At 56.4% G+C, this 26,983-nt stretch overlaps 8 protein-coding genes across 8 annotated transcripts; 5 read left to right on the top strand and 3 right to left on the bottom strand.

Annotated features, from left to right (window-relative positions):
- Positions 1–351: 351 nt before the first annotated feature.
- BZA05DRAFT_425406 (uncharacterized protein) lies at positions 352–1,457 on the top strand (the record flags this gene model as incomplete). Its single annotated transcript, XM_051485956.1, has 2 exons — positions 352–720; positions 783–1,457. The coding sequence occupies 2 exons, from the start codon at positions 352–354 to the stop codon at positions 1,455–1,457; spliced, it is 1,044 nt and encodes a 347-aa protein (XP_051340110.1).
- On the bottom strand, positions 1,368–2,909 carry BZA05DRAFT_31927 (uncharacterized protein). Its single transcript, XM_051480421.1, has 2 exons — positions 1,934–2,909; positions 1,368–1,878 (listed from the first exon to the last, which is right to left on the bottom strand). Exons 1-2 carry the CDS (start codon positions 2,769–2,771, stop codon positions 1,646–1,648), a joined length of 1,071 nt encoding a protein of 356 aa, XP_051340109.1. The 5' UTR covers positions 2,772–2,909; the 3' UTR covers positions 1,368–1,645.
- Positions 2,910–8,317: 5,408 nt separating this feature from the next.
- On the bottom strand, positions 8,318–9,845 carry BZA05DRAFT_418299 (Alpha/Beta hydrolase protein; the record flags this gene model as incomplete). Its single annotated transcript, XM_051485508.1, has 6 exons — positions 8,318–8,818; positions 8,907–8,979; positions 9,082–9,100; positions 9,169–9,303; positions 9,450–9,590; positions 9,686–9,845. 6 exons carry the CDS (start codon positions 9,843–9,845, stop codon positions 8,318–8,320), a joined length of 1,029 nt encoding a protein of 342 aa, XP_051340108.1.
- A 2,261-nt stretch (positions 9,846–12,106) lies between these two features.
- Positions 12,107–15,169, top strand: BZA05DRAFT_336795 (fungal-specific transcription factor domain-containing protein; the record flags this gene model as incomplete). Its single annotated transcript, XM_051480826.1, has 8 exons — positions 12,107–12,208; positions 12,285–12,385; positions 12,570–12,898; positions 12,975–13,193; positions 13,257–13,564; positions 13,620–14,362; positions 14,428–14,872; positions 14,918–15,169. The coding sequence occupies 8 exons, from the start codon at positions 12,107–12,109 to the stop codon at positions 15,167–15,169; spliced, it is 2,499 nt and encodes an 832-aa protein (XP_051340107.1).
- A 1,673-nt stretch (positions 15,170–16,842) lies between these two features.
- BZA05DRAFT_396346 (putative Ku family DNA helicase) lies at positions 16,843–19,887 on the top strand. The gene is made up of 6 exons (XM_051483521.1): positions 16,843–17,306; positions 17,361–17,427; positions 17,477–18,293; positions 18,350–18,953; positions 19,008–19,072; positions 19,129–19,887. The coding sequence occupies exons 1-6, from the start codon at positions 17,123–17,125 to the stop codon at positions 19,555–19,557; spliced, it is 2,166 nt and encodes a 721-aa protein (XP_051340106.1). The 5' UTR covers positions 16,843–17,122; the 3' UTR covers positions 19,558–19,887.
- Positions 19,888–21,967: 2,080 nt separating this feature from the next.
- Positions 21,968–22,580, top strand: BZA05DRAFT_31658 (uncharacterized protein). Its single transcript, XM_051480390.1, has one exon. The coding sequence runs from the start codon at positions 22,091–22,093 to the stop codon at positions 22,448–22,450; it is 360 nt and encodes a 119-aa protein (XP_051340105.1). The 5' UTR covers positions 21,968–22,090; the 3' UTR covers positions 22,451–22,580.
- A 130-nt stretch (positions 22,581–22,710) lies between these two features.
- On the bottom strand, positions 22,711–25,214 carry BZA05DRAFT_372750 (uncharacterized protein; the record flags this gene model as incomplete). Its single annotated transcript, XM_051481712.1, has 2 exons — positions 24,915–25,214; positions 22,711–24,844 (listed from the first exon to the last, which is right to left on the bottom strand). Exons 1-2 carry the CDS (start codon positions 25,148–25,150, stop codon positions 22,711–22,713), a joined length of 2,370 nt encoding a protein of 789 aa, XP_051340104.1. The 5' UTR covers positions 25,151–25,214.
- An 859-nt stretch (positions 25,215–26,073) lies between these two features.
- On the top strand, positions 26,074–26,854 carry BZA05DRAFT_396339 (uncharacterized protein; the record flags this gene model as incomplete). The annotated part of the gene is made up of 1 exon (XM_051483520.1): positions 26,074–26,854. One exon carries the CDS (start codon positions 26,074–26,076, stop codon positions 26,656–26,658), a length of 585 nt encoding a protein of 194 aa, XP_051340103.1. The 3' UTR covers positions 26,659–26,854.
- Between the last annotated feature and the right edge of the window lie 129 nt (positions 26,855–26,983).

Raw genomic sequence — 26,983 nt, 5'->3', positions numbered from 1 at the left:
AGTGCTCGAATCGAGACCATCATGTCTCCGATGCAGGGGATCCGTAAATCCACATGAGTATCGGAATAAATGCAACGTTGCAGCGATGGGGCCTTGCCTCCCTGGTCCGCGGCCCGCCGCTCGATCTGTTCCAGAAGTCTAGCAACAGCCATCGCGGCCACCTCCGATAGCTGCCAAGCACAAGGCGCATAGTTACATCTCATGCTAAGCCCTCTTGATATAGTGTAGATCCCCTAAAGGTCCCTCACCTGCCTTAAATGACATCATGGTATCAACCCTAAGTCAACCGCACCTCATCTTATATCGAACGGTGTCCTCTCTTGTCCGCCGACGAAGAACCTCATCCGCACCATGGCCGCTTCTATCGCCGCGCTCCCCACGGTCTCCTCGCTGGTGGACTGTACGGACCTCACCGTAACAGTATATCCATACCTCCGCCAACTAACGCCCGCACACGTGCTGCCGCTCCTGCGCGGCGAGATCGCACCGACGCAATGGTACCTCGCCACAAACCCAGTCATAAGCGCCGCGCTCTTCGCGCTCGCCGTCTCCCTCGTCGTTCTCGTTGCCGGCGAGATCACCCGCAACTGTAGCCAGGTCGACCGCCTGTGGAGTCTCCTCCCCGTCGTTTACGCGGGGCACTACGCGGCGTGGACACACCTCCACGGGATCCCATCGGAACGCGTGGATACGCTTGCTACGTTCATCGGATTGTGGGGTGTACGTGAAAAAGCCCCCCTTCGAGCCCCGCTGCTGTGCACTCCCGCTGACACTGGCTCCAGGCCCGCCTCACGTTCAACTACTGGCGCAAAGGCGGCTACCAATACGGCCACGAAGACTACCGCTGGGAGGTCCTCCGTGCTAAGATCCCGGCGGCACTCTTCCCGGTGTTTAACCTGGGCTTCATCTCGCTATTCCAGAGCTTCACGCTGATGGCGATCACCTGTCCGCTGTACATCATGCTGCTATACTCGCAGCTCCCCGAGAGCGCCACCACCGACATCGTCGACACGATTTTCTCGCGCGGGCTCGTCATCGTCCTGTGCATCGAGGCGCTGGCCGACCAGCAGCAGTGGTCGTACCAGCAGGCGAAAAAGAGCTACAAGGAGACGGGCGCGGTTGCCGAGGGGTTCGCGAAGGAGGACCTCGACCGCGGGTTCGTGGTCACTGGATTGTGGGCGCTCTCGAGACATCCGAATTTTGCGTGTGAGCAGGCGATCTGGCTGGGCGTGTACCAGTGGGCTTGCCTCAAGACTGATACCATGTACAATTGGAGCGGCCTGGGCGTTATGGCGTATTGTGCCATTTTCTTGGGGAGCACTATCTTCACCGAGAGCATCACCGCGGCGAAGTATCCCGACTACAAGGAGTACCAGCTGCTGGTTAATAAGGTGGTTCCAGGGTTGGGTGCGCTCATGGGACATGAGCTGGAGGTTAAGGGAGCGAAGAAGGATTAGAAATACCATGCTGTACTGTACGTTACTTTGTTTTTTATGCATTAAACTTGTGGATTGTGGAGAGCATTGATTTTATTGATCATGAACGTTGCGACTTGAATAGAAAAGGATACATGACTTCTATCTAAAAGCCTACATCCCGGAAACTGGCAGTCGCCTAATCGCTCCACTGACCAGTCGCTCCCACTCTACCACTCATCCTCCTTCCAAACCTTGACTTCAACCATTATTCTTCCTCCTGCCTTTACCGCAATGATCGCCCTCTTCAAAGTAAGAACGCAGCCCATGCCCTCACACATAACCTTTCCGGTCGGCTCCCAGCGGAACGGGAAATGAGGCAGAAGAAACCACAAATGCTCCATAGTCACCTCGTCGACGTTGCCGGGGAAGGTGACGGGCCAAAGCAGGAGGCGAGTGTTGCCTGTGCAGTACCGTTAGAGGAGACAGAAAGGAGGCGGGCCGGTTTGTACACATACCTGTGAAAACCTTCGGATGCTTGAATAAGTGGTTATCCTTGAAGTTGAACGGGTTCCTGTTGTGGTCCCAGTAGCGGCGGTCGGCACGCGGTTCGGTTGGGGCGTTGGGCGGGGCAGTGGCAAAGGTAAACTCGCCTCGGCCGCGTCCTAAGCCGAACGCCGGGGTCGATTCTGTTCGCGGGAGTGAGGGCGGGGAGTTGTAGGGCCTGGATGGAGCATTGCCGAGCACACGATTTCCGCGGCCGCGGCCCATGCCAAACGACAGGGTCGATACTGTGCGTTGGAGAGCCGGGGGAAAGCCGTGCGACAGCAGCGGGGCATTGACGGCGGGTCTTGACGGAGTGTTGACGGGGATAAGCGCGCCTCGGCCGAGACCCAAGCTGAACGCCGGGGTCGATGCTGCGTGCGGGAGAGAGGGTGGGGGACGGCATACCAGCGGCGGAGCATTGGTGGGTGCTAGCTGACCGTGGCTCAAGCCGAACGCCGAGGTCGCTGCTGCGTGTGGGAGCGACGGGTGGATGCGGTGCACCAGCGGCGGAGCGTAGGCGGGTGCCAGCTGACCGCGGCCCAAGCCGAACGCTGGGGTCGCTGCTGCGTGCGGGAGAGAGGGTGCCGGGCGGCGCACCAGCGGCGGGGCGGGCGCGAGCGCTAGTCTAGACCAGGCGGGGGCGGGCGCTAGGTTGGACAAGGCATTGCGCAGCGCAAGCCTGGGCCGGGTGTCGCCGGGGAAAAGTCTGGACCGGCCCGAGCCGAGCTCCGGAGCCGATGCTGTGCGCGGGTGGATGAGGGGATGGCGGTGTGCTGGCGGCGGCGGTCGGTTCATGTTCAGGGTGGACATGGTGCTAGATTGTAGTGTGTACTGGGGGAGGTGCAGGCAGGGTGCGGGCGAGGTGCGGGCGGTGGATGGGCTGCTTACTTCTTGATAGCTGTGCAGATGTTGGTGGTGTCTGCGGCGGGGAAGTTTGGTGTGGTGGGGAGGGAGGGAGGGAGAGGAAGACGAGCGGGGGAGGGGGAGGAGCGGGCGGGCGGGGTTAGGGCGGGGTTAGGGCGGGGTGGAGAGGGGCGGAGAGGGGCGGGGAGGGGCGGCCATGTGACGACGTACGCTGCAAGTTACAGCTTCCACCTTATTCGTACGTAGCTAGTCTCGTCCCAACGCCAATGTTTCGCTCGACGCTCTCCACAATCGCAGCAGTCTAGAAGGTAGACGTGGTTTCGATGTAGGCATGTTTAGATAGGTGCCTGAGTCCCGTGTGCGTTCATGGCCGATTAACCAGTTCGCAACCGATTATCGAGCTCAATACCTCAGTACCGTACTGATGGCAACCAGCCGCCGTTGGCTGCTGGCGAACCCGTCCGTTGGAATATTTGGATTATGTAGACGGAAAGAGATAGGTAATTCATTCGATACAGAACCAGAAGAACCTATCGTCCGCGGCGAGACGCCGAGACCTCTCTTTAAGACTAAGGTGCCGCCTAAAGGTGGCCGTCGCTGCGTAACCATATACTCGTCGACAGACAGTCCATCGCGGCGGTCGAGACTCGGCCTGGACCATCCACCACGAAACCTTATTAGTGCCGACCTCTCCGCCTCCGGGCGACTAAAGTTTGACACCGTCATATACCTAGAAAATCCCCACTGACCAGCGTCTCTGCTGTTTTCGCCAGTAATGTACTCTACACTATATCGCTTCGGCGCTAAACACACATAAGCCGAATCATCGCAAAGTCGGATTTTGGTGCAAGCAGTCAATGATAGATCTCGATTCCCACGGCCTACATATGATATCGTTCGCCGTGGCTTCACAAGATGTCACGCGGCCTGGTTCGCTAACCCGTAGGTTTGCACGTGACACCAACCCAGCCAGAGCTCAGGGTACGATTGGCAGAGGGGAAGAACTACAGAAGCTTATCAACCAAGAAGCCAGAGCGGTCATGGGCAGCTTCAGAACCACCAACCAGGGCGCACTCATTCTAGAGTCAGGACTGAGACCCGCAGCGGCAAAACTCAACAATAGGGATAGACGATTTGCCCTCAGGCTCCTCAGCCTCCCAAAGGGAAACCAGGCACGAGAATTGGTCGGAGCAGACAGTGAGCTCGGACAAAGACTGGTCACTTTTCTGGGAAACCCTGGACGCACGGAAGAGACGGTGATTCTGGAAGAAGCCCAAGCACTTGATTGCACAGTCACCGTGGACGAGGCAGTCGCAGCGAAAGCGCACGCGTTAGGCCCACAACCCCCCAGGACTCTTTATGTACACAGACGGATCTCGGACAGACTCGAAAGCGGCCGGCTTCGCTGTTGTCTGGCACTCCGGCGACGAATGGAAGGGACACAGAGTCCAAATGGGCTTCCAACAGGACGCCTATGGTGCGGAATGTGCAGCAATCGCTCGAGCACTCGAAGCAGCCGCCCACCGACGCTACGTTCTAGAAAGAGTTACTATCTACACCGACGCACAAGCTGCTATCAGGAGGATGGCTCACGATGAACCTGGCCCCGGCCAAAAGTACGCCCTCCAGGCACGGAAACACATCGCCACTCTCCGGCAAAGGGAACTTGCGATCACCATTAAGATCAGATGGTGCCCGGCACACAAAGATGTTCCTGGGAACGAGAAGGCGGACGAATGGGCTAAGCTGGCAGCTGACAACCCCACCGCCCGCGGGGTGGAGGGGACCCGCTACCTGCACCAGTATGGCACCCGGCCTCTGCCACCGCCGTCGCTCGCCTACCTGAAACGCGGCATCTCTGAAGCCAAGTGGAGAGAAGCCAAGGGATGGGCGGTCAACCGAATCACTCATAAGAATTACCGGTACAGTCGGAAACCCGACCAGCGTCCTGACCCAAATCCGGAGATGGCCCCCAAGCGCCTCGCCTCAAGATTCTACCAACTCAAGACAGGACACTGCCTCACCGGCCAGTACCTCCAGTGGACCAAGAGCCGCCCGGATGCCCGCTGCGGCTGGTGCCGCTACAAGACACAGACTCGGGAGCACCTCTTCAAAAATTGCCCTGAATGGAAAAGTCAGCAAAAGACTCTCTGGGCAAAAGTCCGGAAGCAGACAAGGAGGGGCAAGGACCGCTTCAAACTCCGGGACCTCTTCGCAAACGAGCGATGCAGCAAGGCCATTCTAGAGTTCCTCTCCACCACCGATGTGGGCAGACGAATGCCAGAAGCCGACGAGGAAGATGTAGTAAGTGAGGCATCCGAGTGGGAGCTCAGGGAGCGGGAAGAGAGAGCGGAGCTGAGGCGACTCGAGGAGGAGGAGGGTGCCGAAGCTGAGGAGCTCAGCGACGCAGAATAGCGGACTAGAAAGTTGCGGTGGAGGTGGGACGACTCGAGGGCGCGGGGGCGAGTACGGGTGCGGGTGCGCGGACGAGCGTGGGTGCGGGGACGAGCGTGGGTGTGGGGACGAACCCGGGCGCGAGTGCGGGTGTGGGGGCGAGTGCGAACGGCGGAGACATATCTTTGGGAACGGCTGGGGCGGAGGGCAGGGGAAGCCACATCGGGCCGCCTGACGATAGTTGGGCTGGACAGTGGCGTGGAAACGCGGGGGGGTGCACGGGGGGCACGTGTAAATGATATTGCCATGATCTAGATAGGTCGCACGCAATCAATGAAAGAACAAAAAAGAACACCAACCCAGCCACGGGAGGGCACACAACTTGCAGGACTGTCAATGTTCATGGACGGATCCCGAACAGACTGCAATGCGGTCGGCTGTGACGCCGTCGTATGAAGACACGACACCCCCGGACCCAACCAGAAATATGCGATTCAGACCAGAAAACACATCGCCGCCCTCCTCCGCCGGAGGTAGCTCGAGTGGGAGCTGAGGGAACTCCGAGCGGGAAGCGAGACAGCCGGAGACAGGGGAAGCCACGTCGGGCCAGTTGACGAAATTCGGGATGGACCGTTGGACGGTGGATCCGGAAGCCATGATCCAAGTACAAGGTACTTGGATGGCAGAATCATAGCTAGATCGCACGCAATCAACGATCAACCCATAAAGAAAGAAAAATTTGAAATCACCACAACACACGACCGCGCACCAGTGCGGAAAGCGCACACAGTGATTATCCATGACGCAGCCTGAGTGCCGAGTTCCGAGTTCCGACATCCCAAGTTCCGACTTCCCATCTAACTCCACTAGGTATATTTAGCAGAACATAAGTTTGTACAAAATCCGAATCATTCAAGCCTCAAGCCTCAAAACGGGTGACCACTGTCAACTATCCTGCAGTCACGCATGTATAGACATGTGTAGCGAAACCTACTTACTTACGCTTATTTGTGTCAAACGCTGAACAGTGCAGTGCATCCGTTACAGTCTATTTAAGCTTAAGCTTACACGCGTACTTACTACTGACGTTCAATATCCCCACCTCCCTACCTAGTACCTACTTCTTAAGTACCGAGTCGACAGAAAGCATCCGATCTTTTGGGCTGTGCAGTGTGCATCGACTCTCGACTCTCAGGTGGTCTGAGTGGTCCGACTCCCGAGTCGGGACTCGGCAGTGGGTGCCAGCCTCCAGGGAACGTACGTACAGGCAAAAGGCCGCATACCCAGTAGAGTACCGTACTCTTCGGATTCAGCAAGTACGCAGAGTACGGACGTATTCGTCTCCGTATTTCCGTATTTCCGTATAGAAGCAGGTGGTGCACGGCGCGCCGCATTCAGCCTGCTCTAATTCGTATCTATCGTACGACGACCTCGCACGTGGCGGGTGATATCCCATGTGCGACTCGGGGGCTCCCCCGTTCAGGCTTCAGCCGGCGAGGAAACAAACAATTCGGAGTCATGACACTCCTAACACTCCCAAAGCGGGCCGCATCCCCCCCCCCATACGGCATTACACAAGAACTCTAAATTATAGGTACCCATACCCATACACTTACATCCATACACGAATACCTACTCTTCCCGCATACCTACTCTCCACGAATACGAAGACGAAGTGAATACGACCCCCCACACGAAACGAGTCGGCCTATCTATCCCTCCGCTCCCGCCCCCGACTCTCCTCCTTGCTTCTCCGACCCCGACCCCGACCCCGACCAACCGACCAACCGATCTCGTGTCCCCCCCGCCCCCGAGCCTGAGGGGGCGGGCACGTTCGGAGACGATCCCTACTGGCTTAGTCTGGGATTCTTATGCCGGGCGCGCGCGCGGGTACATACATACATTATGTACATATGTACATGCGACTCGTGAGCGTGCATATGGTAAATTGGTTAGCGCGGGAGTCTTGCTCACTTTCGACACATCTCTCGATTTGCTCCCCAGGCTCAGGTTCCATGTGGTTGTGGGGAGAGGGGGAATGTCTCCATCACTGTGGTTGTAACTTGTGGGGAAGGGGGGGGGGGGAGGGAGGGGGAGGAATGTCTCTCCGATTACGGATCATGTGTAGAAGCGAATTGATGGGATGGGAACTGATGGGATAGGATAGGAAGGGAAAGGATGAGTGAAGTCACGAAAGCTCTGTTCCAGCTTGCGTGCTCACTGCTCAGTGCTCAGACCAAGGCTGCTAGAGCCTAGTAGGTATAATCTCGTGTGCGGCGTACGGCGTGCGGCGTGCATGTAAGTCCTATTCGGCACCGTCTAGTGGTCTCGGAGATATGGATATATCCACCATCCACCTCGGAGTCTGGAGGAGTCACCATGACTCATGACTCACGAAGAAGCAGCAGCAGAAGCAGGCAGGCAAGACACCGCAAGACACCGCAACACAAGACACGACCAGGCAAGACAATACAATGCAAAGGGGAAAAAAAGGAAAGAAAATCACCCATTGAAATTTGGAATTGGAATTGGATAGGTAATCGTAAATATGATCACCATATCATCATATCACCCATACATATCACCATTAAGGCACTCCTACCCGGTGCCCCGCAGGCCGCAAGTGGGATGTATGTAAGAAGTTTGAATTGTGAATCCCAGTTCCTGGTTACCTGGTTCGGCAGGTTTACAGGTAGATACTTTAGCACTTTAGTGATGATGAGTCGTAGCTACATATGAGTGCATTAGGGGAGGGATGTGGGGGTATTGATCGAGCGGCCCGTTGTCTGAGTGTGTGTGTGCTCGGGATCGGTGCTCGTCAAAATTTCGGCGAGTTTGTACCGTAGATATATCCATGGGGGTTATTTTCACAGGTAGACAACCAACCAACGAGCCGAAAGTTGAAACCAATATCGAAAAGAAACTCGGCCTGTAACCAACCAACCAACCAGCCGAAAACCCAAACCAGCCGAAAATCCAGCCAACCGAAAACCCAATATCCAAAGAAACACGGCTTGCAGACACGTATCGGTATATATGAGGTATGTATGTGTGCGAAAATGTTCCGGCAATGCCAATATTCAATATACAATCCAACCTCACTCCCCCATGACTTGGCGGTTTGCAGCCTCGGTGACGAATTCCTCGACCATGCGATTATACTCAACCAGCGCCTCCCAATTGAGAGCGTGACCCACGCCCTCAAAATGTCTCATCTTCACCATACAACCACCGGCCGTGATCCCAGCGACGATAGTATCCGAGTGCTGATGGGCGATGACCTGGTCGTCAGTGCCAGTGCAGACGAGGACGTTCTCCACGCTTGCGCCTATGGCCATCAAGCGGTCATGGGCCATGTAGTGCCAGCTTGCGGCCAGGCCCTGCAGCAGGAAGCCCTGGTACACCGGGCGCCGCAGGTGCTTCATCCGCCACAGCTCCTCGGCCGCAAAGCGGTCGCCGTTCGTCGGGAACACGCCGAGGTCGTCGGGGGCCGATAGCCAGCGTGTCGAGAATAGGTTGTGCTTCGCCGCTGCGAGCCGCGCCGAGAGTGATTTGGGCATCACCATGTATGCGCGGTTGGCTAGATGTTGGTACCAGGGCTGTGTGTGCGGCGAGGGGAGGGGGATACAGATGAGCCGGAGTGACTCCAAGATGAAAAGGGGAGCGCTGGTGGGGGCTAATACTCACAACTGTGTATACGAGCCCGGCAGCTGTGCTCTGCAAGGTCAGCGAGGCGATCCTCTCGGGCGCTGAGTATGCTCTGTGTATGTAGACAACATATCTCTGGGTCAATTCCTCTCTCACTCTCGTACGAGTTTAACCTCCTTGACGAATCGCGAATTGGCTCGCACAGTGCACTTACAGCTCCTGGGCTATCATGCCTGGGATGTGATAAGGCATGTCAGCGAACGATGCAAGAGCAAGGAGGTGAAGGCAGGCTCGTTATAACCTCCAAGGGAAACGCCGATGACATGCAGTTGTTTCTTTCGGTTCCACCCAATGTGATCGCACAGCTCGCACACATCCTTTGCCATCTCGCTAGTGCTGTAGCGGAGTGCCCAAGGCACGCTGCTGTCCCCAGCGCCTGTAGGTAGTGCACGGTTAGGTGGATATTCGAAGCTTAATGTGCGATTTCGTAGGAGCCGAGTGGGGCGGGATTTGTTTGTTTGCTTTACTGGGTGTTTTTTTTTTATCTTTCTTTTCTTTCTTTCTTCTTTCCTAAGCACATACCTCTGTTGTCGAACACCAGACAGGAAAACCTGTCGCCCCGTTCGACACCAAAATACTTGACCTGTCTATGCCACGCGATCTTGGGCGCGTTCAAGCCCATGATCCACACCAGATGGATCGGGCCCGTGCCGTAAACCTCGTCTAGGTAGTGCATTCGAGCGTGTCAATAGAATGTATGCATGCATGTGTGTACGCACGTACGAGTCATGAGGATGGGATGGGCGGTGGGTGCGAACATGCTATCGATATCGGGCCTCCGGTTCGCCCGAGGGCGACGGAGGCCATGCCCGCCTCCTTCGGATCATACCGCGCGATGGCGTTAACGGTTTCCGGGTGCCGCGCGATGTCATCGAGGCTGAGGGGCTCCGTCGTGGTGGTGGTGGTGGTGGTGGCCATGGTGGAGGAAATATGTATGTCGTTCTTTCTCGGGAGTGGGGAGGCGTCCGACGAACGCGTGGAGTATGTTTGATATGTATTGTGGAGACTGGAGAGAGGATCAGGAAGAATTCCAGAAGCTGTCTTGGACGACGACGGGTTGGAGGGAGGGGAACTCTGAGATCTCAGTAAACTCAAGGTACTCTAGGTACCTCTAGAGTAGAGCTCGACGCGGAGGCTAGTCTCGACATCCCGGCAGGGTGGGTTTGCACACGCGATGCACGGATAACCACCTACTCCATAGTAGGTACCATAGTCGTCATGCATGGCCCTGTCGTGGAGGTTCGAACACCTCTGTGGCCATGATTCGTCCAGAGGAGGCAGCGTCCCGGCTAACCAAGCACAAGCTTGCAGGGCCGACTCCGAGCAGCCACTCGCCATCATGCACCAAACCGACGTACATACGGTACTACCAGCAGTCAGTCAGTAGTGGACACTGGAGCTCTCTCGAGTCTCCACCGATGGAGAGTAGATATGAATCATGATACACATCTAACATTCCTATCGCGTCTATTTTCCGAGAAGAACGTGGGATAACTATCGGAAGCATCGACGCGCACGAACAAGCGTTCGTCCGTCCGCTTGTTCGTCCGTCCGCTTGTTTGTTGCGGCCAAAGTCCCACCGCCGGCAGGTCCCACCCGGCGTCCGCATGAACTGCCGGAAGGACTCACTCTACTCGGCCATGGGCCTTCCACGCCGCAACAGACAGACCGACAAGGCCAGGCTGTCTCTGCTCTACTATGGGTGCTAGGTACCCAAGTACGGTACTCTAGGTAAGTAGCAGGTACTCTAGAGACACATGTCTTTTTCCCCCGCCCCTCTTTTCTGTTGCTCGCCGTTGGATGGTGGTTTTTTTCTGCGCCAAATTCGATCCATATTCATGTGCTTCCCTCAAAAAGGCCCCGGCCCCCCGCGCCCTCGCCGGACTCCGAAGTTCCGGGGAAAGCGGTCGAACTCCGCCTCAGCGTTTGATTCGACTGTCGGCTTCCGATACAGTCCGTAAGTCCACCCGGCGGCATCGGCCCCAAGTGCAGGATTCGTCCTCCTACTCTACTCTGCTCTTTGACGCTGACTGGCTCTTGTGGCATATGTATCACAGCTCGATGGCGCTGCTCGCTTCTTTACGACCTTCTAGACTCGCTCCTCCCCACCCCCAGAGAGGGATATTTCGAGAAGAATCCACCATGTCGGAATCATGCTCTCCCCGATCGTGTATGTAGGACATGTCTGCATCGTCTGGCATGTCCCGGTGCCTAGTATATTCAAACAGTCGGAGCCCACGGCTGCCGCCCGATGCCAGTCAAAGTCCCCCCCCCCACTCCTAGTGTTTCTTCCCTTTTTTGCCGAGTATTCTCTGCCTGCCACAACCACCCCCGTATTCGTATCGTCCAATCCCTATCCCCCCCTTAGCCTGCCCTGAACCTGAACCCAGCTCTTGCTTTTTGCACCCCATCAGTCATCGAGGAGCCCAGTACGTCTCTTTCTCGCTATATGTAACCAACATCACTCGGAGATCCGTTGTCCAACCTGCCTTCAAATCCTCTAGGCCCCGTCCACAATCATCTTCCCGCCGCCCCACATCCATCAAATTGCGAAGGAACCGCTCCCGCATCAACTCCCAATTACCAATCTACTGGTCCACTCCTCAACCTCCCTCAAACCACCCCCCCAGAACCCCAAAAACCCCTCCCCCCCAGTTCCCGGTGGCTGTGCTATTTGCCGAGAGAGAGAGAGACGAAAAAGGGATCGAACCCGTGCGAATGTCACCAGTTGTCAGGGATCAACAGTCAGTACCGGAGTTTTGACACGAAACACTGCATTATCGCCTCTCTCCATCCATATCCCATTAAGTCCGGCCGTCGAAAAGGAACCAACACCACCACACCCACCCACCCAACCAACCCATACACAACCGACCCCCAAATATCACAAACACAAAAAAAAAGATTGCTCTGCCGTCATTGCCGCACACCATATAGGTAGAACGTTAGCAGCCCCGTCCGCCCCACCGCCGCCGCCGCCGCTGCTGCTCGCTCGCTCGCCACACCCCGTAGTCTCAGATTATCCATCACTACTTCTTCCTCCTCCTCCTCTTCTTCTCCTACTACCCCGCCGCCGCATGTCGAATATTGTCAATTTGTCCACGCCTTCCCCGGTGCAGCAATTCTTCGGAAACGGGGGAAACGGGGGGAGCGGCAATGGTACGACGGTGCCGGCGGCCATGTTCAACTCGGCAGCGCCGCCGTCGGAATCGGATGGAGGCGCCGAGGGCGCAAAGCGCCGTAGGATAGCGAGAGCTTGCGACATGTGCAGGAAGAAGAAAGTGTGCCATAACTCTCTCTGCCGCAAGTCATGAACCTCTTGCTCCGAGCACACCAATACTCACGAACATTAAACAGATCAAATGCGATGGAAAACTCCCCGCCTGCACCCACTGCGTCAACTACAAGACTGAATGCGTCTTCACCCTGGTCGAGAAGAAGAGGAATCCTCCTAAAGGGTTAGTCGGTCCCCGTGGGCTCCCCCGGAGGTCGTGGCGGCGACCGCGACCGCGGTGGTGGCGCCGGTGGTGGTGGTGGTGGTGCCGGTGGTGGTGGCGCCGGTGGTGGTGGCGCCGGTGGTGATGGTCGTGGTTGTTGTTGTGCGATGCCCGTGATGAACACTTGCTGATTGATCGGTCCCAGGGCAAAGTATATCGAAGGTCTGGAGAATCGTCTCGGACGTATGGAACATCTTCTCAAGCTGTCCGGGCTTCTTTCTGAGGGAGACGAGAACTCGGTGGACCTAGGAGACCTTGAGCGACGGTTACAGGAGTCGGCGGCTTCGTCACAAGCTCCACCGTCACTCATCGGAAGGTCCTCGTCCGAATCCGCGCATGGAACGCCCGCATCGTCTACGTTGCAGAGTAATTCTGGCTCCCCTACGGTATCAAAAGATATAGTTGAGGTTGAAGTTCTTTCAGATCAAATGTGTTCACTGGTCACGAACAACTGCGGCGAGACAAGGTTTATTGGTATGTTCTTTCGATGTGGAAAACTTCCGACAGTCTTTTTTTCTCTTTCGGTTCTGATCTTACGGTCTCGGTATAGGGTCATCATCGGGATTCTCGATATTCTCGCCCCAAGGAATACAGTGGGTAAACGAAAAGACCGGCGACACCAGCTTCCAGCAGATGATCCAGGAAGCTACGGAGGAGCAACAGAAGAAACCGTTTTGTATGTGGAATACCGATATGTGCGGCGATCTGTTCGACCATCGTGGGAAAAGTCCACCACCACCGAAGGAAGTCGCGTTGCAGTTAGTGCAAGGTAAGGCTCATTGCCACCACGGATGGGGGGGGGGGGCAAATATAGTCTGATGGGTTTTGGTAGATTTCTTCGGTGGCTTCAATGTGCTATTTCCGTTGTTCCATAAGGCGTCATTCGAGATTCTCTTCGATAGACAGTACACCGACAACCCACCAACAGACAGTGGATGGTATGCGGCTTTCAATATGGTTCTAGCCATCTCTTGTCGATTACGGATTTCACATACACCGGTCCCGCCCGCCGATGCGCCAATACCCGTCGTCCGCCATGTTCGGGAGGCGTGGGGATATTTCCAGAATGCGGCAACAGTGCTTACAGAACTATTGCTCAGGAATACTGACCTGATGAGCATACAAGCCATTCTGGCGATGGTATGATATGTCCGTAAGGGCCACCGGGTATCATAGCGTTCTAATTGTTCCACAGGCGTTATTCATGCAGGGAACTGCAAATCCACAACCGTCCTATTTTCTGATTGCCGCGGCCGTCAGGATCGCAACAAGTATCGGCATGCACCGGCGGGGGAGTTCGTTCGGACTTCATACACTCGAGGTTGAGCAGAGACGGCGGATATTCTGGATCCTGTACATGCTCGACAAGGACATGGCCCTGCGATCTGGACGCCCACCATGCATCAACGACGATGACTGCAACGTTGAGCTACCGGATGAGCATCCTCTGGACGGAGTCGGCGACGTTCCCCTCATCAAATCCAAGGGCAAATTCAACCTTTTCCGGTGCATGGTTGAATTCTCGGTAATCCAGAGCAAGGTCTACATGCAACTCTATTCGGCTAGGGCGTCGAAGCAGTCTGACGGCGAGTTGCTGAATACGATCGGTGAGTTGGACAAGGAGCTGGAAGAGTGGAGGGAGGCTGTTCCAGCCGAGTTCGGTCCCGACAACGAACTGCTTTTTGAGGAGGAAAGCGCTAAAATGATGCACGTCGTGCTCCTCCACTTCGCCTACTACAACTGCCTCACGACAATACACCGGATGTCCATTCACCACGGATACTGGACGAGCCGGCTGTCTAACTATGCTATATCTGGTCTAAGTGCTAAGCCCCTTAACCCTCGGGTCTTCTCGAGTGCAGCTTTGTGCGTCTCGGCTGCAAGGGCATCCATCAGTCTGATCAAGTATCTGGACCCGCTGGATTACCCCTGCATATGGTAATACCTTTATTGTGCCTACTCACCTACACCACTCGGACTCTGACCGCTGACACATGTGCCAGGCTTGTGATGTATTATCCGGTCTCGGCCCTCGTTACCCTATTCGCGAACATCCTCCAGAATCCGCAGGACCCACGAGCAAGAGTCGACCTCACGCAGATGCACATCGTGGTGCAGTTCCTCCGCAGCGTTCTGGATCTCGACGAGATGGACGACCATGCGTTGACGTTTGAGGACGGTTCCGTCAAACGCATGCTGGTTGTGTGCGGAGAATTCGAGCGCATCGCAAAGATCGTGCTCGACAAGGCGGAGAAGGATGGCCTGGGCAAGAAGAAGCGGAAGGCGGACGATCATCACCACCGGAATCCTCGCCCCGAGCCACGGAGACCGGAACCCGTCGATAAACCGGCCACTTCGCAAACTCAAACAACAGTTCCGGATGGAGCAGCGAACGTTCATGGCCTGCAGATGGACATGAACTCTCAGGTACGGTGCCCCTCGGGGTCAGTCGAGGCTGGGGATGTGATTACTGACACTTGGTCTGTACGATAGTTGTTTGGCGGCGACCTAGTCCAGGCGCTCTCGCCGGGAAACTCGCTTTCGTGGTTCAACGATATGGGATCGGCTCCATCGACGCCGACCAACATAGTGCACACACCAAACCTGCCGCTCGTGTCCGGAAACTCGTTCGAGCAGCCGTTTGTCCCACAAGATCTGTGGCAGATGCCAATGACCTTCGAGTGGGATTGGGCAGACGTCAGTGGCCAGGCCCCTTGGCCCGAAGGAAATAATGGTACCATGTAGGTGGAGACGCGGGGGAATAGGTGGGGGAAAGGGTCCGCATGGTTATTACGCGGCTACGAGACGGACGGAATGGGACGGACGGGACGGGATAGATCGGACTGGACTGGACTGGACACTACGCCAGCTTATGGATTTTCGACGTCGACAGCGACATCGATATCGACATCGATCACGACAGACGGACAGACGGACAGATGGGACGGACGGACGGGGATACTTGTACACAATTGTTACCGGGGAATTTGCACAAGGAGTCAGGGGCGGGTGGGGTTGATTTTTTTTCTTCTTTTACTTGTCATTTTTTGGGGGGCTACTATTTAGTGCTGCTACAAAGCAGCTACATCATTTGCATGTTATTTGGGACAAAACCTTTTCTCTTCTCTTCATTTTTATGCGTGTTTGCTTTCCTCTGTCATGTTCTGTTCTGTGGGGCTTAGGCTGGGTTTTTTTTTACGGGACCATTGGTTGGGCGCTGTTATGTTATCGTTTCTGGGTGTGTGCCATGTGGAGGTCGGTGGAGGGTGGTCGCTGGTGGTGACTGGATGTGAGGGGGTTGTGTATGATTAGCGTGTGAAGCACTCAGCGGACGGAGGACGGAAGGAAGGAAGGGGAGATGTGTCCCATCCCATCATCATAGTGATCTCATTTCTCATTTCTACATAGGTGGGGGAGGAGGGGCAAGAGGAGGAGGGGGGTGGCTGAGCTGCTGCTGGGTGCTGGGCGCTGGGTGCTGGGTGCTGGGTGCTGGGTGCTGGGTGCTGGGTGCTGGGTGCTGGGTGCAATTAGATTCTTGTTTTGCGATTCTCTCCTCCTCTCCTCTACATACTGTATGTATCATACCGTACCGTATCATACCGTATGCATAGAATCTAGATTCTAGATCATGGCGATTGATTGATGAAAGGGGACTGAATTCCGGGGGACTGAATACTACCTGGGTGGCTACAGTAGGTATGATAGGTGCAGTCGGAGGCGGTGAAAATGATTGTCCGAGAGTCCGAGCCCTCTCTCTCTCTCACCGCAGCAGCAGCAGTATGATAGTAGAGGCAGCGGAACGATCGAGTGCCGTAAGTCCGCGCCCTGTCCTGCCCCGCCGCTCCGCGCCGCGCGCTTGGTTGGTCTCTGCTGTCAGCCCCCCGGTGGAAAGGTGCGGAGTGCGGAGTGTGAGTGTGCGGAGTGCGGAGTTGTGGGACTCCGAGTGTCCGATTCGCACATGCTAGAGCAGGGACACTGTAGGTACCATACAATGGAAGATGTGGCCAGTGCCGAGTGCTGGAATCATCAGCCACAAAACAGCTGGGTACATGGCACCGGTACTGGTTTTCGCCGGAATAAAAGAACCAAAAATAACAAATATCTGGGTCCTAAGGGGACAGTGGATACTGTGACACCGTGAGTCCGTGGGACCGTGACAGATGTCAAAACCTCCCAGGCTCCCACTACCCAGGCCCCAGGTCCCAGGCCACAGGTTGAGGGTATGGGAGAATCGGAGTAGCCATCATACCGGAGTAACCAAGTCCTCTACATAAGTACCTACATGGCTGATGGCTGATGGCTGATGTGTGGGGGTGGGGGGTTATTGCCGACCCCGACTCCGATGACCAGGTTCACAGTTACGAGTGGCTGACACGAGCCACATCTATTGCCCGACGACCGACCAGCCAAGCGGCGCGCGCTAGAGTAATATGTAACTACATAGGCGCCAAAAGGGCCAGGGGCCAAGGGCCAAAACACGTTGTCCAGTGACTCAACGACAGGTAACGCCAGCTGTGGACAACGGACGCGTCTTCCCGGCCAACCTTTCACCGTGTCAACGCCCACGACAACGCCCACGTCCACGACCAGCAACACGACCACGATCAGCACCAGCACAACCACCACCACGCACCACCATCCCCAGCACGCACCCTCATCACCCCGCCCACCCCCTCCTACCCTTCCACAACCCTCGAAATGGCGGACAAGCAAGCCACGCTGTACATCATCGACGTGGGGCGGTCGATGGGCCAGACACGGCACGGCCGCAGCGAGACGGATCTTGAGTTCACGATGCGCTATGTATGGGACCGGATCACGACTACCGTATCGAACGGGCGGAAGACGGATCTCGTCGGTGTTGTGGCTGTTAGGACTGATGGTTCATTGTCTTTAAAAAATAATGGGGATGGCGGGGGCTAAGCGGGCGGTGTAGGCTCGGAGAATGAACTTGCGCAGGAGGAGGATTACGAACATATCAGTGTTTTGGCGCCGCTGTCGCAGTAAGCTGGACTGAGCCCGCATTTGTGTGGTGGCTGACGGAGAGGATAGGTTCCTGATGCCGCGACTGCGAGAGCTGCAGCTCGCACTCCAGCCCAGCAGCACCAACCATGGCGACGGTATATCCGCGCTAATCATCGGGGTGCAGCTGATCGCGTCGCACTGCAAGAAGCTGAAGTACATCAAGTCGATCGTATTTGTAACGAACGGCACTGGCTCGTTCGACACGGACGGGATCGAGAACGTCGTCGCCGAGATCAAGGCGCAGAATATCAACCTGACTGTGTTAGGGGTCGATTTTGACGACGAGGAGTATGGTGTTAAGGAGGAGGGGAAGGCCCAGGCTAAAAGAGAGAATGAGAAGGTGCTGAAGGAGCTGGCCGAGGCGACGGGCGGCGGATTTGGAACTATCGCCGAGGCCGTGGCGGAGCTGGGACGCCCACGGTTGAAGGCTGTCAGGCCGATGGCTAGCTATAAGGGGAAGCTTACGCTGGGCGATGCGACAAAGTACGATACCGCACTGGCGATAGATGTCGAGCGATATCCCAGGACGGCGGTCGCAAAGCCGGTGTCGTGCAGCCGGTATTATGTTACGACAGAATCCAAGGAAGGAGAAGGCGAAGAATCCGCGCAGACAATGCCATTGGAAGATACCAGCACAAAGGACATCGATACCGTGAAACAACAGCGCACGTACGAGGTCAGGGCCGATAACAAGGAGGGCAAGATGGAAATCGATAAGGATGCGACGGAGAAAGGGTACAAATACGGACGCACCGTGGTCCCGGTCAGCCAGACGGACGAGGAGGTGGCCATTTTGGAGACAGAGCCGAACATGGACATCATAGGGTTCATTCCGGCGGAAGGGGTATGTATGGAGGGAGGAACCAGCAGCTTGTCCCTTCGGCTAATTTTACCCTCCAGTACAAACGTTACTTTCACATGTCGACGACAAATGCCATCGTGCCACAGAAAGGCAACAGCAAGGCGGCTGTTGCGCTGTCTTCGTTGATCCACGCGCTGTACGAACTTGAATCATATGCGCTGGTTCGGTTTGTCAAGAAGAGGATGGATGCGCCTGTCATGATGGTGCTTGCGCCGGAGATTGAGGCCGATTTCGAGTGCCTGATCGACGTCCAGGTTCCTTTCATAGAGGATGTCAGACCCTACAGGTTCCCGCCTCTCGGCAAGGTGAAGACGGTGACCGGGAAGGCGCTGGACAAACATCGCAACATCCCGACCGACGACATGGAAAAGTTCATGAGCGACTACGTTGACAGCATGGACATCTCGGAGTTCGGGAAGGATGACGATGGAGAGCCAATGGAATACGCACCGGTTGAAGATACCTACTCGCCGATAATACACCGCATCAACCAGATTATCAAGCATCGCGCCATCCATCCGAAGGATCCGTTGCCGCCACCCTACGATATCCTGTTGAAGTACTCGCACCCACCCGAAGAAGCCGTCGAAAGTTCGAGGAAGCACCTCGATAAGCTGATAAACGCTTGCGATGTCAAGAAAGGTTGGCCTTCACTCCCGCCCATCGTTTACTGGAAGGATGCTGACATGGTGATAGTCGATGTCAAAGCTCGGAGCAAGAAGCGGGAACGAGAGCAACCAAAGCCCAAGTCTGGTCTCGATGTGAGTAACCTAGATATCTCAATCATTCTGTGCATCAGCTAACCTCCTGCTCCCAGCTCGAGGCTCTTCTCAGCGCCACCCCTGCTAGCAAGAAGCCCAAAATTTCTCTTGAGAATGCGATTCCCGAGTTCAAGCAGAAGCTCGGGGCTCTGCAGGAAGAATCCGAGTTCCACCAGCTCGGCACACAGATGTTCGACCACGTCAAAGAACTCGTTAAATCTTCGCTTGCAGATCTGAACTACAACCGCGCCTGTGAGATCTTGCGGGTCGTCAGAGAGGAGTTCAGAGACTATGAGTTTGCCGATATCTATAATGCCCAAATGCGGGCGTTGAAGAAGGACATCATCGATAAGAAGCTCGACGGTGATCGGAACGACATGTTGCAGACCATCCGGAAGTTTAATCTGGGCCTTATTACCACGGAGGAAGCGGGTGATACGTCGGATGTTACCGAAGATCAGGCAGCGGAGGTAAGGTTTCGTTGAACTCTATTACTAAGTGCTGTTACTGACACAGTTGGCAGTTTTGGAAGATTTGAGGTGTGTGGACGCATGGTGAGGAAGGGTAGGAGTGTCCCTTACTGGGTCTTTGGTTTCTTGAGCTCTCAGTTGGAATTCAATTTGTCCTTGTGCACTGAGCAATGCTGCGGAAAGTATGGTGTGACACCACAGCCGCAAGGTGCAGATAATAGATCCGTAAATACTTTCGCTGGTGGATCTAGGCGAGACGTCCGTCGTCGTCACATCACATGGAAACCCCACTCTAGAGTCTAAAGCGGTGATGCGCGCGGGAAAGAGGAGGGACGATCGTCTGCAGGGATGCGAGCTGTGTGCCAAGCCAGGGCGGCTCTGCTGCTTATAGGCAGAACATAAACAAAACACGAGTGGCCAACCACATCACCTCGACACACTTCATCGTGAAGCCCCTGTCTGTCTACTCACACTCGGCAACGACCCCAACAACAAACTTCAGGTCTTTGTCTACTACCCTACCCGCCCGTCTCCCCTACCACCCGCGATATTTACCACAACCCATCACGACCACCACTAGTCACCATCACAACTCACAACTCACACCGCAACACGTCAATTTTCATCGCCTCTCACATACTCGGGTCGACGAACAAAGCGACCACAAAAATCCTGCAATTTCTCACAACATGGCGCGATTTACACGCTCAACCGCACGAGCAGCAGCACCCACCGACGTCGCCGCCGCCGCCGAACCCTCTGTACTTTATCCTCTCCTCCGCGAGCCAATGTCCGAGTCGTCCGAACCGTCCACTGATGTAACCCCCAAGCTGGCCGAACCCGCGTCCACACCCGCACGAAAAAAGGCTGAACGACCCACCAAGACCCCAAGATCGAGAATGCCCGTCTCCGCCGCCACTGCCGAGGCCACACCAATTTCCTACCCGTCTCTAGGAGAACTGGGCGAATCACTACCCAAGACGCCTACCGGTGGGGACAACACTCTAGCCGCCCCGCCACCTCTGACGACCGCGCGGAAACCTATCAGGGCCTCGCTGGCGGAGCAGGCGTCTATGCCTGGAGCTTTCGGCGGTGACGCGTCGGGTTTCGAGTTTAGCTTCGGTGCCGAGCTGGGAGAGTACGGTCGCAAGGTGCTCGACGAGGTCAGGGAGAAGGCGAAGGACTTGCGCGCGCAGATGGATATCAGCAACCCCACCACACCGCCAACTAATAGTCTGCTCGCTTCGCCGACGAAGATGGTGACTACCACGATCAAGAGGAATAGGTTCGCGGAGGTCCATCAGGCCCAGTTCGATAAGATGCCGAGCATTGCCGATCATTACGCCGCGAAGAGGAAGGTCGTGACTCCGCAGAATCCGCAGAAGGGGATCAAGAGGACGCAGTCGCAGGCTACGCTGGATCAGAAGAGTCTCCCGCCCACTCCATCGCCGGTAAAGAAGTTGCCCGAACAGACTGTGGAGAGGAAATCGAAGAGGGTCAAGATCGAGCCGGTCTCCAGCTTTGCGTCAAAGATCAGTGGCGTCTCGGCCACACCGAAGAGAGCTCCTAAGGCGCTGTCGTCAGCTAGGACTGCTGTCGCTAGGCGCGTCAGCAACCAGAAGCGACCAATGCCCGCTCTTCCCCCGCGAGAATCCGGCATCGAACCGACCGTCCGCCTCTTCCCCACTTCCAGGATACCGGTGACTCCGTCGTCGCGGGTGTTCCACAACATTGCGCCCGCCACCGTCGCCGCCGCTCCGAAGTTTTCCCTCCCACAAGCCCCAGGCACTACGGTCAAGCCTCGAGCCATCAAGCCACTTAAGAAGTCGTCTGAACCAGCTATGATGGCCACCCCCAGGGTATCTTCGACCCACGTCGGTGTGCTTTCACCCATCAAGATCACCGACACAAACCTCGAGGACCCCTTCGGCAGCCGTGACCCACCCCCCTCCGCAAACTGGGGCTTCCAAGCACCGGCCGACAACCCCACCATGCCCGTCTTCCCCGACGTCCCCGCCCACGCGCCGACCCTCCCCTCCAGAGCTGGTGCTCTGCTGAACGGGAACCAGAAGCGTGCGGGCCAGGACACCGACGAGGACACCGACATGACCTCCGCCCCCGCCCCCTCAAGCCCCATCCGCAAGAAGCTCCGCTTCGATGGCGACAACATCATGGATAAGGGCAAGGGCCTCCTCGATAAGGCGCGCCTCGACTTCCTGGCTACCCCCAAGAGAAAGAACGATAAGCGTAGGGATACTCGCAGCGGCGTCAAGAGCACTGTCAAGCGGCCGATATGGAAGTAGACTGTTCTATTGTTCTGGTGTTCGATATGGCATAAAAACTGGATTACCTAGATATGCACGTGGGGCGAGGGGGGCAAGAGCAAGGGAGACGGGAGATGGGAAGGAAGGGGGTGTTTTTTTGCGTCGTTTTCTCTTTCTCTTTACTTTACTACATTCCATTTCCACTTGGTCGATCGAATAAGTGATGGCGTTTTGTTTGTTCTGTTTGTTGTGCACGTCCGTGCTTTTGTCGTCTGTGTGTACTTATGCTACTTTGCTTGCTTTGGGAAATAACTCTGCTTTTACTTTACTTACTTTACTTACTTTACTACTCTACATCTTACCTTACCTATCAACCTGTCGTTTACTATGCACACTACTTATCATACCTATCTTTTTGCCGTGTGTTGTGTGTTGTGTTGTGTGTTGTATGTTGTGTTGTGCATTATGTGGCTCAGGTGATTAACGAACGAACCTCCCTCCGTCTGGCTTCCGCGACTGTCTTCCGCGGCTGCCTGTGCGACTGCCTGCCTGCCTGCCTGTCGGCCTTCAGGTTTCTTTTTAGCTTGAGATCTGTCATTTATCGTTTAAGTGTGCTTGTGTGGATCTGGAAGAGCTGTGGTTGAGGTTGAGGTATACCTACCTCGTTTTTGGTGAATGGACGGATTGATTGATAGCTCGCTTCATGCTTCATTATTTACAAGTGAACGAATGGTCCTCCATTCGTAGCTTCATGCATCATTATCTACCCACCTACCTACCCACATACATACAAGTGAACGAGTGAACGAACGCTCTCATCCGTAACATCTCACTCGCCCAAAGTGACCATAACCCGGTCCCAACGTACCAGTATAGTACAATAATCTACAAACCCACTTCCCACCTACTTCAACTCCCTCCCCCACCTCCCCACCTCCCTCATAGCCTCCTCGCCGCCCTCACTGATCTCCTCCCTCCCCAACACGCCAGCCAGGCACTTCCAGCCGCTCCTCGCACCCCCCCATCTCAGCACCTCCTCACTAAACTTCTCACCACTTTCCCTTTGCAGGGGGTCCAACTCAAACACGTCACGCCAGACCTTCGCCGCAATCGCGCGATCAAAGAGGTACGCGTAGTACGTAGCGCCATAGCCATACAGATGCCCAAAGAAGCCCTGCCAGCTAGTGCCGTCCGCGTGCGGCAGCAGCGAGTACTGCCGCTCGACCTGGCGGTAGATCGCCGTGCTGCTGAAGTCGCGCGCCAGCGGCAAGGATGTGTAGTAGTGCTGATCTAGCAAAGCGAGCAGGATCTGGTGCCGCGTTTCCGACGCCTCGAGGAGCTCGTCGCGCGCGAGGCGGTGCTGTAGCTGCGCGTATGGCAGCGGCTCGTCGGTCGAGTAGTGCCGTGCGAAGAGGGAGAGCACCGTCGGGTCCCGCGCGAAGTGCTCCATCAAAACCGAGGGGAGCTCGGCCCAGTCGGTTGCGCAGCGCGTGCCCGCGACGTTGTGCAGTGAGGTGCGCCCGAGCATCGAGTGCACCGCATGTCCCATCTCGTGGAAGAGCGTTTGGACTTCGCGGAAGTTGAGGAGCGTGGGCTTGCGGTTGATGGGGCGCGGGAAGTCGCAGATGAGTGCGATGGTCGGGAGCTGGTAGAGGTCGGAGGTGCCGGCGCGGATGGCGGAGGCCATGCCGTCGTCGGCGCGCTCGCCGAGGAGCGCCGACTCGGCGATTTCGGACTCGGGGATGTGACGTGAGCAGCGCACGGTGAAGTGCGCCGGGTTGGGGTTCTTGCCCATGCGCTCGAAGAGATCGCAGTAGACTACCGCGATGGGGCCGTCGCTTTCCGAGACCACGTCCAGACGCCGCACGTCGCTGTTCCAGGTCTCTCCCGGTGAGGGCTCCCGCGGGATGAAGCGCACACCGTACAGCCGCGTGAACAGCCGAGAGAGCCCTTGCATCACCGTGCCTAGTGAGAAGTATGCCGACAGGTCATGGTCTGATTTCGAGCGGTCGCGCAGCGCAAACGTGAGCTTGCTTGCATAGTAGTCTCGATCCCATGGCTCCAATGTGCCAGCGATGCCCTGGTCTCGTTTGAGCTTCGTGAGCGTATTGAACTCCGCCTGCGCAGCAGGCAGGTTTGCTGTCGCCAGTGCTTCCAGGAATTGCATCACCGCATCCGGCGTCCCCGCCATCTTATCCATCAGCGTGTGCTGCCCAAAACTCTCACAGCCCACCAGCGTCGCCAGCTCCGTCCTGCGCTTCAACAGCTTCTCCAGCACGCCAATCTGCTTTTTCGAGCTGGTATGATTGGCCAGATACAGCTCCCTCCTCACCGCGGGATCCTCGACGGTCCTCAACGCATGATTCGCCGCCATGCCAACGGTCGGAATCCGTATCTTCCCGCGACTCGTCAGCTCCCGCACCACCATCGGATCCATCCCTCGCATCCTCGAGCTCTCGAACTCCAGCACCGCCTTCTCCGGCTCCATCTCATTAACGAACCCCGCCCCCAACTCGGCAATCTCACTCGTAAGCTCGACCCAGCGCTTGCGCACATACCCGGGCAGATTAATCCCCGACTTCTCAAAGTCCTTGAACAGGATCTCTGCTACCGTCCTCTCATCATCAGTCCACCTCTTTCCCACCTCCGGATCCTGCAGGGCCCTCTTAAGCGTGGTATACAGCCCCGTCGTCGTATTGAGGACATGCATATACTCGAACATAGCGGCATAAGCCTCATTCGCAGCAGCGACAATCTTGCGATCGGGATGTGTCGCGCGCACGAAATCCGACATGTCGATAACGCGGCAGAGCAGATCGCTCAGGCGGTCGAGGTCGAGCACGACCCGCGCGAGCTCCTCGCGCGTGCTCGCGTTAACGATCTGCTCAACCAAGGCTTTCGCCTTCGAAAGTGTCCGCGACGCATACTTTCGGAACCCCAGCGGTGACGTCAGGTCCTTGTTGTGGAATAGCCCTGTGCGCGTGGCCGTGGGGTCGCCGGATTTGCGCAGGAATTGGGACCAGAGCTCGGCGTTGTCGCTGGTTCCAAGTTAGTTGAAGGGAGGTGGAGGGAGGGAGGAGGGAGGAGGGAAGGTGCTAGGTCACCTACAATATCTCCCTCAGCGTTTTATCGTCGGCAGCGGCATTGGGCGCAGAGTGTAGAGCAGGATTGAAGCTCGAGCTTCTACTACTACCTACGTTTTGTTGCGAGACGTAGTTCCCGAGGGCGGCGGCGGTGCCGTATGGTCGTCGGTGGTGGTCACGGTGGAGGAGGTTTTTCTGCAGTTGTTGCCGCAGACATTTGGAGCAGAGGGTCCGCCACGAGGGAACAATTGACCGGTACATTGAAGTGGGGGTTGTAGAAGAGCACTGCACTGCTGCCGGAGGAGCACGAGCACGAGCACAGCACAGCAACCCAGATGCAGTAGTAAAATTCAACATTTCTATCAGATCGATTGATAAGTATTGGCGCCCTAGACCGAGCTAGCCGAGAGCCGGGTAGCGCTGAACCCACGCGGGTCGAGTGATATCCGTTGAGTGCCAGCAATTCCATCATCAACATTCCATTCGTCCGCCGGAAGTGGGATCCGTAGAAAGAACATCCTCGAGCGGTGAAGCAGTTAATAAGATCGGCTGGAGATCCATCCTTCTAAACAATTCGACCGCAACATGACACCGTATTTATCCCTGATCCTAAACTTTCGAACTAGCCCCAGATCGCCGCCAAGCAAGTCTGTAGCGCCACCCGAAGCGTACCTTTTCGTGAACCTTCACCTTCACCTACCTTCACCTTCCCACACCTACCCTCCACCACACCCCAACCCAACCCAAAACCACATCCCCCTTCACCACCACCACGACCAACAAGCAGCATGTCAACCACCGCCCCCCCACCTCTAACCTTCATCCCCTCGAAGCGTCGGAAGCTAGCGCAAAACATCCGACGACGGCGCTCTCTGTCCCCACCCGCAGCCTCCACGACAGAGCCCACGACAGAGCCCGCCGTGCAGCGCCCCCGCCCCCGCCACCGCTTCGGCCTCGAAGTGACCTCCACGTCGACGCCCACGCCCACCCAACCTCCAACGACGAGCACCGACCTATCGACCGAAGACCGCGCGCTCGAGGCCGAGACCCTCGCCGTCGTGAACCGCTTCACGCACCAGACGGGACAGGTCACCGATGTCGATAAGCACATGATGGCGTACGTGGAGCAGCAGATGTCGCGGCGACGGGGGGAGGCGGCTGGAGCTGGGGCTGGGGCGGCAGAGATGGCACTGGGGGCGGGAGGAGGGGGAGAGGATGATGAGCGCATGCAGCACGAAGGTGGCAAGAGTAGTTACTGGGCGCCGACACGTCCCGAGGCTCGCGGCGCTACACTCGGCAAGCTCCATGAGGTCGATCTGGGCGAGGAGGTCAAGCAGAGGAATATTGCGTTGACGGCACAGGCGCTTACGGGCGGGGGCGAGGTGCAGGCGGATGTGGCGGGCGGGAGGAGGAGGCAGCGCAGGAGGAGGAACAGTCAGGATATTGAGCGGGATAGGCTCGTCGAGGAGGTGCTCAAGGAGACCAGGCTGGATCTGTATCCTGAGGATGCGGCCGAGGAGGAGGATCGTGATGAGGAGGGCGCGGCAGACGATAAGATCGCCGAGAAGTTTCGGAAGGAGTTTATTGATGCGATCCTGTCCAAGAGGAGGAGGCGCGGCGCAGATCCCAAGACCAAGGGGAATAAGAAGGAGGATAAGAAGAGGCCGAAGGGACCGAAGCTGGGTGGTAGCAGGATGGCGAGGGCTCAGATGCGGGAGCAGCAGGGTCTGAATGGTGGCAATGGACCCTCGGGACCCGGGAGGAAGTGATATCTACGATTGCGCCCGGGTTGGGCTGGTGTTACTCTTTTCTTTCTTTTCCTTTTCTTTCCCATATTCTCTCCTTAGACACGGCATGTAATGGCACGTTTATTTCTTAGATACGGCATGTGATGCACGTTTATTTCTGCATGTAATTTTACTCCACTTTTACGAATAACAGGAAGCAGCGCATATAGCAGGCAATCCATCACTCGTTTACATACTCACCGCATCGGACTAACAATCTTCAAAGCAATGAATGAGTGAATGCATTTTTCCACACCACCATCCACAGCCAAACCAGAAATCTAGAAACCCCCGAACCAGTGAAGGC

This window comes from Tricharina praecox, assembly GCF_024521635.1.
Source record: "Tricharina praecox strain CBS 144465 chromosome Unknown BZA05scaffold_10, whole genome shotgun sequence".
Lineage (NCBI taxonomy): Eukaryota > Fungi > Ascomycota > Pezizomycetes > Pezizales > Pyronemataceae > Tricharina > Tricharina praecox.
The sequence above is the reverse complement of the archived record's forward strand: the minus strand, read 5'-3'. Positions and strand labels throughout refer to the sequence as shown.